The sequence below is a fragment of the Lates calcarifer genome, linkage group LG17, assembly GCF_001640805.2.
Source record: "Lates calcarifer isolate ASB-BC8 linkage group LG17, TLL_Latcal_v3, whole genome shotgun sequence".
Classification (NCBI taxonomy): domain Eukaryota; kingdom Metazoa; phylum Chordata; class Actinopteri; family Centropomidae; genus Lates; species Lates calcarifer.
In genome coordinates, this window is record NC_066849.1 from 23,780,747 (window position 1) to 23,792,022 (window position 11,276).

Below are 11,276 nucleotides of genomic sequence, written 5' to 3' on the forward strand. Positions count from 1 at the left end.
ACCCCTTAACCAGGATTTGGAGATACACTAGAAGCTACAGAAATGAAGAAATGCCTGTAATCAAAATATATATGGGCAGTTGTTACAGCAACTGTACATATACACACACACACACACAACTATAGACTTTCATTTTACAATTCTAATCACAAACAGGACCAAGCCATATAAATAGAACAACTGAACAGGTTTATTTCCCAGAACTTTGCATAGTAAACAATGTAGAGGAGGAGTATAATATACATTCCCCTGTAAAAGTCTTTGCCAAAAAACACTGTTGATGAGTGCATATATGGTCACACACACACACCACTTGATCTGAGGTATAGACAAACATGTACCAAGGTAGAACTAATACTTCATATAGCCTAAGACAAATAAAAACAGAAAGTTTGACATTGAGTCAAGTTACATTTGTTACAATTCCTCAGACACTTGGGTTCTACATTGCACTTCAGCTTAATACCCATCAATGAAATACCACAAGACATCATACAGCCTGTAGCCACAGAAATGCTGATGCGGCAGATGCTGAGAGAACATGATGAGATTTTAAGTATAAGCTGTAGCAACGTTCCCCAAAACATCAGCCACCTGGAAACCTCTGAAACCTTCTTTAGGGAGTCCAGTATGCTTTAAATATGCATAAATTAACCATTCTGATGATTGACATTAGCTTGGTGGCCATTCACAGTGCCTAAACCCAGTGCAAAACATTTTTCTATCCAATAAACTAAGCAGGGGTGGATTGATGAGACACACAAACACAAGAAAAAAAGGTGAAAGGATCTCCCAAATCAGATTTAGAACAACTAAGTTGTATATTAAAAAATCTGAGACTGTGAAAATCAAAACGTCTCTCCTGCAGAAAACCTTAGAGAACACTGTTAAAATGCTCCTTTAAAAAACACACACACCACACAAATGAAAGCAATAGTGGCCAAACGAAAAGAAAGCCAAAGAGGCAAAAGACAAGAGCGACGAAACATAAAAGGTTCAACACTAAACAAACATTAAAAAAAAACCTTGAGAATCTATGACATAAAACTTTTAGTTAAGTCTATAAAAAGAGTCAACACAAGAAGAACACCTCAAGCAACAGCATTTCTAGCAAAGCTCCCAATGCCATCATTCATATAAATTAATCTATAATCTAGTTATTCCCATATGGACCAGTGATCCCAGAATTGCATATTTTTCTCCCAAAATGCACTCTGAAGCCACACCCACCAACACCCACACACACAATATTAGCTTAGCTAGCAGCAGAGAAGGAAGATGGATAAGAATGAGATGGGTAAACTGATCCAAATGAACACAAATCTTACTAAACAAACAAAACATTTTTTACAAAAATCCTGCTTCATAAAAACATGTTACACTTGAACACAATAATCAGTATAAACTGTTCTAAGGAGGAACTACTGTCTGTCCACCTGCCTTCATCCTGCCCAGCTGTCACACACATCACAAACATATACACAACATGAATACACACACAAACCATTGTAGAAGCCTGCATTAACTCTCATATAACCACATAAATGACACAGTATAGGAAAAACAGTGTTTCCAATGTAACAACATTAAGTTAATGGCTGCAAAGAGAAGAGAGTTTTTCTAATCTTCTCTCAGGAGCACAGCGTCAGTGCAGTTATAGTGCAGCAAAAATGACGTAATGACTGTGGCTTCTACACTGATCACAGTTGGCTGGTTTAGTTCCTGATGCTGAAAACTTTGGTCTTCTTGATGTTGAGGAGGGGAGGTTTAATCTTTGGTTTGTTGTCTGCTCTGCTCTCCTTGTCTGAGGGGGGGAACCGACGACTGTAGATGTCTGGGTACTGCTTCTGAAACTGAAGGAAACAGAGACATTAAGATCCATGATTAAGCTAATCTAAACTTAGTATTATCTGAAGGATCTAATAGCTAAAAACACAGCAATGGTGTAAAACTGCAAGATACATGCTGAAGACAAACTGGTACCTGGGACAAATATGAACTTATTCTGGTTATCAAATCAACAAAAGACAGATACCCATCTGGCATCAACACCTGTGGAAAAGAAGCTAATCGGTTTAAGCATATATCTTGTTCAATAAGTAACAGGAAATTTAAATAAGACAATGACAAGTTTATTCCTTTGGTGTAGAAAAGTTAAATTGATTACTATGTGAAAATACTAACACAATTTTTGACTGAGCATTGGTGGAGTGTTTTGTTACCTGCTTCAGTTTCTTGCGTCTGTCCTTTTCAGTCATGTTTTGGTTTGTCAGCAGGATCTCCAGTAACTCCTCCATGGCCTGCTGAGAAGATTCCAGCTTTTGCTGTTCAAATTCAGCACCACTAATCTGACGACAGAATGCGAACACGGGAACTGGAGCGCAAACTGGAGCGGTACAATCGATATTAGGAGCATAGTCGATGGGGACCTGGAGTCAGGACAGTTAAAAAACAAACACATCTCTTTGTTTGTGCTGATTTCCTGTATATCAACACAAATGAAGCCAAAACTTGACAAAACTACTTTTGTTCAGTTACTCAGGCTTTTATATTGGTACATTTTATACTGTCCATATGCACCCAGGAAGCATTATGCTGTAACAGTTTAAAAAGGTGTACCTGTACTGTGCGCAGGTACTGTATGTGGTCATTGATAGCACTGAGCAGGTAATCAGGAACTGAGAGGATGTTTTGTTGGTGGTCCATTAGAAATGATACCAGCCTGGTGGCTAACAGCTCATCCAAATCGCATTCCTCAGCGCTGCCCAGGACACAACCTGAGAAGGTGTGAACCATCTGAAAACAGAGAATCACAGAAAACAGATCGAGATACAGGTAAATAAAGACAAATTGTCAAACCAGTCACTAAGACAGATCAGTTAATAAATGTAAAGAAAAATCTAAATGTATGTCTAAATGTAATTGTGACTGTAAAACTGAGTACCATGGGGGGAAATTAGTATTACAGGAGAACAACAATTAAGTTCCTCACCAGAGTTCGGGTGCCAATGGCAGGGTGGAGGCGAGGCATGTCCACATTCTGGCTGATGCGTGACATCATCCTCATGAGGAGCTGCAACTTCCTGCGGGAGGCAGGGGGGAGTAGGAGGGTGCAAAGCTGCAGGGCCTCAATGGCTACACGCTCACAATGAGGCTGGAGAACACCTATATATATACACACACACACACACACACACTCAGTTATACAGTTCTACAGTGCAATCTGTAAAGGAACAAAATGAAGTTAGACCCACTCTTCATGGCCACATTCATCCATCACTGCCACATTCCTTTCACTAGATGATGGATGAATGGATTGGATGGATAGATGAACGATAAGATTAATAAACTACAGCTAAAGTGCAAAATGAGTCAGGTGAGATTCATAAAGGCAATGTTTTATGTATTGTAATATTAAAAAGCCTGTGCATCCTGTGCATAGCTCTGGTCCAGGGCTGTATAACATCCATCACAGTCCTGCGTGGATAACCCCGTAAACCTGGACTTTTCAGTCACACATAACCTCATAAGATATGTTATGGGAAGAATAGTGAGGATACATACTTTCCCTGTAGTAGAAACATTTCAACCTACAAAGGCAGGTGTCCTTTGCTTGCTGAACGTGTGCTGCTATTGGTGGCTGGGAGGTGTGTTGCAGATATGCTAAACTGTACTCTCATTTATACATCTTCCAGTCACCGGTGCAGTTGGTGAGCACGGAATATCTTCCTACTTTACACCACCCAACATTTAGTTTTCCAACTTTGTAGATCACTAAGAGATTCTCTACACCATTTTTGGAATATGTATTTTCAATGTTCTTCCTGTACCATATTTTATTAATTAAGGTTGATATGATACATAGTAAATGGCACTGGATCAGGACTACCTGGTTTATTTTCTTTTTTAAAGCACCATGCAACAAGTTGCAAATGATCTCTGTGCTCCTTGAAGCAGTTCTTAAATATGTTTACGGAAACCTTTGAAATGTTAAGCAACACAGATCACCAAAAAGTGAAATAATTTTTCAGCTGACGTCTAAACTTTACCCTTTGATTTCCACAGGAGTCATATTTTTAATTTAAAACTCAGTAAGAACCTTGCATACTAGTTGTGGTTAGATGTTAGATGGAGTTAGTCTGATTAGACATCAACAGACAAGCAGACAGACAGGTAGAGGGCAACGGGTCTTACTGTGCTCAGGTTTGGGTTGAGGGGCCTGGGTGCTGCTGGTGGGCACACAGACAGGAGGTTTGAACAGTGAAACAGGTCGAGATGGCTTGGACACGTCCATAGAGCTGAGGCAGCGCCGGACAACAGCAGGGGCAGGAAGTGTCCTAAGATTAGAGGTACTGGAGGCGGGCCTGGGCCCACTGGGTCCTGTAGTAGCATGAGACCCTTGTACTTTGGCCATAGCAGTTGAGGAAAAGGAGGAGAAAGGATGACAGGAAGAAAAGGAGGGATGAAAAGGCAACGAGGGAGGATGTGAAGCTGTGGAGGAGCGATGCTGGTCTGCAGGAGTGTTTACATTGAGGCAGCTGGTTGCGCGACCCTGCCACTTGGTCTCTATGACATCTTCCTCTCTGGTCTCTATGACAATGTCAAGGCAGCTGCCTACGCTGCATGGCCTCAAGGGACGCGACCTTTGTGCGACTGACAGCCCAGCCATGGAAACTACAGATAATCTCTTCCTAGTTGTACCTCCTGAAGCATTTTCACAAATAACAGGGGTTGCTTTGGATGCAGATGTAAAGTCTGAATCACTGTGGGGTGTTGTGAAGGCAGGACTGTTATCCTGGCTCCTGTTGCTATGGGTGCAGGATGCCAGGCTGTCATTGGACAAAAACAGCTGTTGCCGAGTGAGAGGGGCAGAGTCATCGAGGATGGTTTCCAGTGAGCAACTCCTGGTCCGAGGTCTTGCGGAAACAACTGTACTCAGGCTCATACAGCTGCCACCAAACTGACTGTCAGCAGCTCCACCTCCTTTCAGTGCCGCCAGCCGTGACTGAAGTTTCCCACCAAGCACCTCTCTCATGGGTGATTCTGTCTCATCACATGTCCCCTGTCTGAGCAGTGACAAGAGGAGACACTCTGTGGAACGAAACGATGCCTTGGCTGGAGGAGGGACTGAAGGAAGGTCAGGCTTCTTACGTTTCCCACGTTGTAGCGTGGTGGGTGCTGCAACATACCCACAAAACACTGAGAGCAGATGCAGGAGGACAGGCAGAGAGGGGTAAGCGGAGCAGGCAGAGTGTCAGCGCAAGCAGATAGTAATAGGGAGGGAGAAGGTTTAGTTAGTTTAAACCTTTGCAGCACATACAAAACAATCAGCTGGTCAGAGACAACACATAACAAGCATACACAAAACAAAGAGAGCGAGTACAGCTCTTCATAATGCTGTTAGGACTCCACACACAGAAGTGACAACCAAAACCTCTGTTAGGGGTCAAAATGCACTGTTAGAGGTCAAACCAGAACACCACTTTGTGGAAACAGAGTGTCAATGTGACTGAGCAACAAGATCCTGAAATTTTCTGTCATGATATTGGATTGCATCATTTCACTGTATCACAACACCAACAAGCAGCTTCTCAAAAGGACATCCATTTAGCTGCTTTTTTTTTTTTATCTGATCAGGAGTAACAGGAAGTAGTCGACCTACCCAGGACGTTGATAAACAGCTCATACAGTTCGTATGTGAGTAACGGCTGTGGAAGACTGTAGAAGTAATCAGACACTGTTTTGAAGACATCTCTCTCAAAGCCGGGATAAGACGGCTGTGCACTGTCGTACTTCGGCCCTGGAAATAAATAGCACGTTACCACAGCCATCACGAGAGTGAAAGACATCCTAAAGCTTAGACTCAAATTACATTCATAAACCCAACACAAACAAAAATATGTACAAGTTTAAATTTCCTGACTTCACAGAGAGTTTGAAATATCGACAGAAAATAGTCAGTGTTAAAAACTGATGGGACTTCCAAGAATATGCAGGCATGTGTAAAGGCATTTATGTCAAGCTTTGGAAAGTCAAAATGTAGGCATTGGAAAATTATGTATCAATGGAAAAACAAAAACATTATATCAGTATTTTTCTCCCAGGTGTTCAGTTCTTAACAATGTTCATGAAGGACACTTGTCTATGTATTTTGCTGCTACTCACAGTTAGCCAGGCTCTTCATGGCAGACAAAACCCAGTGTGGAAGGTCATCTAGAGAGATACATGACAGATTAGACTGGTCATCACTATATTGTGATGTTACACTATTTTGTGCTGTTTGTAATAATTTAAGTCATGTGGTCAGTGCTCATATTCTACTGGACTGTACATGGCAAAAAAAAAATTAAGCATCCAGTGAAAGTCTTGTCCAATTAAAAAGGCTGAGCAGAGAAAACACATTTAGTCATCACTGCAGTATATGATGATTTTTTTATGCTTGCTTGTAATGTAAATGTTTTTTTTGCTGGTAAAAAAAAAACTTACTTGTCTTATCATCCAGTGTGACCACTCCATGTTTGTTGACTTTGGTCATATTATGAATGATGTTCTGTGGGTTTACATAACGCTGGTCTAAAACCTCATCAAGAGACGAAACACCCAGAATCCTCTGCAAGCTGGAAATGCAAGAAGAAAATGCTTCTAAGCATGTGGACATTAACATTTGCCTGTGTCATATGCATCAGATTTGTTCTCCTTGGTCCTCCTTCTACATGTTATCTAAAGGGTAAGGCGATGTGTACTTTGTGATGCACTTGTAAATTCAACAATAACAAACTAAGCTATACAGCAGAGGTGTATGAAACAAAAATGTAAAGGGGCTTTCGGCTCAGTGTTTATACTGGATCAGGGTGATGTCTCTCCAGATGTCACGTTCGTCCTCAACTGTCAGCTCTCGTCTCTGCACCTGCTGCTCTCCTGCTGACTGGTTCTCATCCCCTGCTTGGAGGGCATGATCTACATTTTCCTGAAAGGGACAAACAAAAAATTAATGAATGTTACATTTTCTTTATTTATTTCTTTTAACATTTAAACTCAAACTGCCACAACCAGAAGGCATTTTGTCCAAACCTGACTGATAAATCATGCATAAACCAATACAACAATTCACAATAATTCCAGCTCACTTGTGTTTCCTTCTCGTGCTTTCTGATACTCCTAAACCTGAAGAAACCCTCTTTGTCCCTGAGTGAAGGTCTTTTCTTTATGGAGCCAGGGGCTGAGGCGGGAGCTGCACAGGGAATTGGTTTTAGAGGAGAAGTGGAGGGGAATCTGTGGAAGGAGAGAGGACATGGACTGCATAATTTTGCTTCAGGGAACACAATCAACATCCTTGTTTTTTGTGAATAAACTGAATTTGATCATCGTCTTTTAAATAACTTCCTCAAGTTTCTCCAGGACTGCTCCTGCCTACCTGTACAGTGAGTTGTTGTCCTCCAGATCCTCAGTGCCCCAGCGACCCTTCACATCTTCAATCACATGGTTCTTCAAAAACTTCTTCAGCAGCTGTACTGTCTGTTGCCTGGTGACATCTGGGCCAAAATTGCTGTTGCTACGGAGCAGCTGATGCAGCCAATCCACGGCAGCAGAGGCGGTGAAGCAGGAGGCGTAGTGCCGGAAGTTTTGGCGGTGTTTCCTGAGGGGCATGCCAGCCCGAAACAGACGAGTGACTTCATTCCACTGAAAGAGGACAGAGACAGAGTTTAGTACAAACGAACCTATCCACGTCAGGCTGACCTGATGTCTCACAACCCAGTAATTTGTTAGTTCAGACTATTTATCTTGGGGGACACTGCTGACAGCATCAATCTAAGGACCACCGAAGAAAGAGGGTTTGATTGGAGGGCTACAAACAAGTCCTGGGTGGGTCCTTCAGCAGGGTCATCCAGTGCCCACAAGTTGAAACATGTATGCTTCCATAATAAAGTTGTTCTTTACTGTACAAGTGTTGCTTACTTTCTGAAATTTTGACAATTTTAGACAACTTCACTTCTTTATGAACCTAGGATGTAGCTGAAGTTGTGCAAGAAATCTCTGCTCTGATGGATCAGTATTTTGATCAATCTTGATCAACAACAATTTTTAAGTCATTTATAGGACCATAAATGCCAACAATTTACAGCCTCTAAGGATAACTGATTATTCTGATGATTATACTAATATTACTTTATAAATTTTTAATGTGTGAAAAATTACCAAAAACGTTGCAAAACTGAGGCAATGTTTTCAAATGTCTCGTTTAGTTTGTCCAAAAGCCACCAAATATTCAATTTTCCATATATGACAAAGAAAAAATGTTTTTTTGGGGGGCACTGTAATCTGCAAATATTGGACAATTTCTTCTTAAGAGAAAAAAAACCAGCCACTGTTCAATTACCAAAAAGTCAACGATTATTTTTCTATTTAACAAGTCGAATTTAACTGTCTAATTGTTTCAGCTCTAGCTGGTTCCAGGTTTTAAAATGACAGATTTAGCTCCTTTTCTGTTTTATACAATTGCGGTTTTTAAATTGTTCGCCGCCTGACTTAAACTGGCAAGTATGAAAAACTGTGTAAAAATAAGGCGTGTAAATCTTCAACAACAAAAAAGAGAGCAATTTCAATAATAGACCGCTGCTCTTTGGTGGGTTGAAATTTAACTAAGGTATTCAACAACTCGGAGAGTAGCTTGGCAAATAGTAGGAATAATACTAATAAAACAAAGTGACAGCATTTAACAAAAAAACCCACAAGAAAGTGTAAGACACATAAAAAAAAAACGCTACCGCTGACCACAATTTTCCACATGAATTAGCTGTTAGCCAGTTCTTGCTAGTTAACGGCCAACGTTTAAACTTACCAGTTTTGTGGCTCGGTACGGTCCAGGGGTGATAACATGAGAACTCATGCTTATCACACAAAAGACAGCGCTAACGTTTTCACTTCATTCAATGTGACAAGAGGTAAAAAATATCCATTACTCGGGGAAGGAGTTCCTCGGTGTTTTTCTACCAGCTCCTGTGATACTCACTCAGCTCCGCCTGGCTGTGCTCCGTCTGTTCAAAATTACGAGCCGTCGTCTCCTCGCACGGGATTGGATGATACGCGAGTCACGTGACCAGCTCTCGAACCGAAGAGGATGAAGGTTCAAAACAAATGGTGAAGCAGCAAGGCACAAGTTATAAAGGGTTTTTAAGATGTAATGAATGGCTTTATTCATGGTGACTATGTAATCTACTTACGCTTCGTAGATTAGTTACAATCCATTAATAAGAGCAACTTTTGGGTTGCCAGGTTGAAGAAAGTTCACTTCATTCTGTCTTTTTGCTTCTCTTTAAGCTCTTTAGGGATGAATGCATATTCATTAGCATATCTTAACAGGCAAAGATAGCATGGTGAGGGGCAGACAAAAGACAGTGGAGGTTAGAGACATTTTCAAAGGAACAGATACTGGAAGGTGGGTTTGACTCTGGCCACTGCTATAGAAATGTTAATGTCTGCAAACGGTACACTACCCACTATAAATCCAGCTTTCTGCTGTAAATCTGCTGTGGCCCAACCATTTGAGGGTGAATCCACTCTCAGGGTTGATGTGGTAGTTTACCACACATCAAGACTGTGAAAGCAGAGTACGCACAACAGATATTACATAGACACAAGGCCAGTATAATAACAAAACAAAAAACAATACAGTACAATAAAGTACAAAACTATTCCCAGGACAATACACAGTTCACAGATTATAAATATATTCAATGTACATTTAACTATCTAATATCCATGGACAATCCTGCACAACTTTTTTAGTATACAGTATTTATCTGATTTCCACTAATGTTCATTGTATTGTAGTGTATAACTATCATTGTACTTGTGTATATTCAGCACACAGTTGTTAGGTCTGACCATCCAGACAGTGAAACTGATGATTTTACTAGAGATAACAAATCCTGCTGCACTGCACCTGCACCATTTAGAGACATTTGAGATACCTTGTTGAAATACTATTCTTTAAAATAGTGCAGTAATGCATTTTCAAGAGAAAACTTCTGCTGTGCTAAAAAGGTAATGATGAAGATCAAGTAATAACGAACTGATAAAACATTTTAATTTAATCTGGAAAACCTCCTTTTACAAAACTCAAAATCGAATCCTAATCCTCAATATTTATCGCAAATGACAATGATACATGAAGCTTGAATACAGCACAAGGCTTTGATTTTGAATGTTTTGGACCAATGAGTTGCAGAGACTTATTTTGAACCTATGAGCAAGGCTGCCCCCAGCTGGTCATCATGAGTATCTGGTGCTTAAGATGGATACACGTTATAAGAGATGTCGTCTCCACCCCCTTAATAGAACAGAGCTTTGAGTTCAGGATCAAGCACATAAACACATAACAACCTGATCCATGAGTCCAGGTTTAGTAACTAGTTAAGTGCAGTTACTAAACAGACTACTTAATCTGACAGTTATGTCATTCATTAATTGATTCATTATCCAAGTGTCAGAGAGTGTCCATCATTATTCTGTGAGGCCCAAGATGACATTCAGACAGTTTGTTTTTATGACAATGAGGTTTTGTATCAAAACCTCCAAAATGTTAACTATCATAGATACACATAAATACAGCAAATATTCACATTTGAGAAATTTCTGTTAATTAACTAATGAATGAATGCAGATTTTTTTTGTGTGTAAAACATAGTACAGTTTATACAATACTGCATTAATACAGGTAAAGTTATATTTTTAACAGAGAGCTTTCACTTGCAAACGTAATTTTATATTTTGGACACGTGAACAATTTCGAAGGTAGATTTTAAATAGAATTTCTGTTTGACGAATTCTGACGTGTCCTCAAAAAACTGCCGTGACCCGGATTCGAACCGGGGTTGCTGCGGCCACAACGCAGAGTACTAACCACTATACGATCACGGCGAGCTATCCCTTGGACGATTTACCTCTTGCCACTTTAGGACTACTTCAGTACCGCGACAGTGAACGCGTTTTGTTTTGTGTAATTTGATTTAAAAAAGCAATCTAATATTCATATACAGGATAAAATCAAGCAGAAAATAAAGTTAGGTATGTGTCAAACGGTTTGCGTTAGACCCGAGTGAGCAATAACGTTCACGCTGAAGAAAAGATCGTATAAACCGACAGATACATCATTTAAAACTAATAGTGTATACCACATTCTAGTAAAGAGGAGTGCGATCCACTCAAGCCGTATATTCTACAGAAATTTTATCTTACTTATGGTCCTTAATATTACTTTCAGCTTGGGTGGAATC

The 11,276-nt window shown here is 40.3% G+C and overlaps 1 protein-coding gene and 1 non-coding gene across 4 annotated transcripts; both read right to left on the minus strand.

Annotated features, from left to right (window-relative positions):
* Nucleotides 1–168: 168 nt before the first annotated feature.
* On the minus strand, nucleotides 169–9,033 carry depdc1a (DEP domain containing 1a). Of its 3 annotated transcripts, none has more exons than XM_018670852.2 (12): nucleotides 8,840–9,033; nucleotides 7,415–7,680; nucleotides 7,128–7,272; nucleotides 6,843–6,967; nucleotides 6,487–6,617; nucleotides 6,166–6,213; nucleotides 5,663–5,800; nucleotides 4,195–5,178; nucleotides 2,993–3,165; nucleotides 2,620–2,796; nucleotides 2,223–2,429; nucleotides 169–1,853 (listed from the first exon to the last, which is right to left on the minus strand). In XM_018670852.2, exons 1-12 carry the CDS (start codon nucleotides 8,885–8,887, stop codon nucleotides 1,716–1,718), a joined length of 2,580 nt encoding a protein of 859 aa, XP_018526368.1. In that variant the 5' UTR covers nucleotides 8,888–9,033; the 3' UTR covers nucleotides 169–1,715. The 3 variants fall into 3 exon arrangements, with proteins under 3 accessions (XP_018526368.1, XP_018526367.1, XP_018526370.1); XM_018670851.2 differs by having other exon boundaries at nucleotides 4,195–5,199; XM_018670854.2 differs by lacking the exon at nucleotides 4,195–5,178.
* Nucleotides 9,034–10,848: 1,815 nt separating this feature from the next.
* trnah-gug (transfer RNA histidin (anticodon GUG)) lies at nucleotides 10,849–10,920 on the minus strand. Its single transcript has one exon. It is a non-coding gene; the product is annotated as a tRNA-His (tRNA).
* Nucleotides 10,921–11,276: the final 356 nt, after the last annotated feature.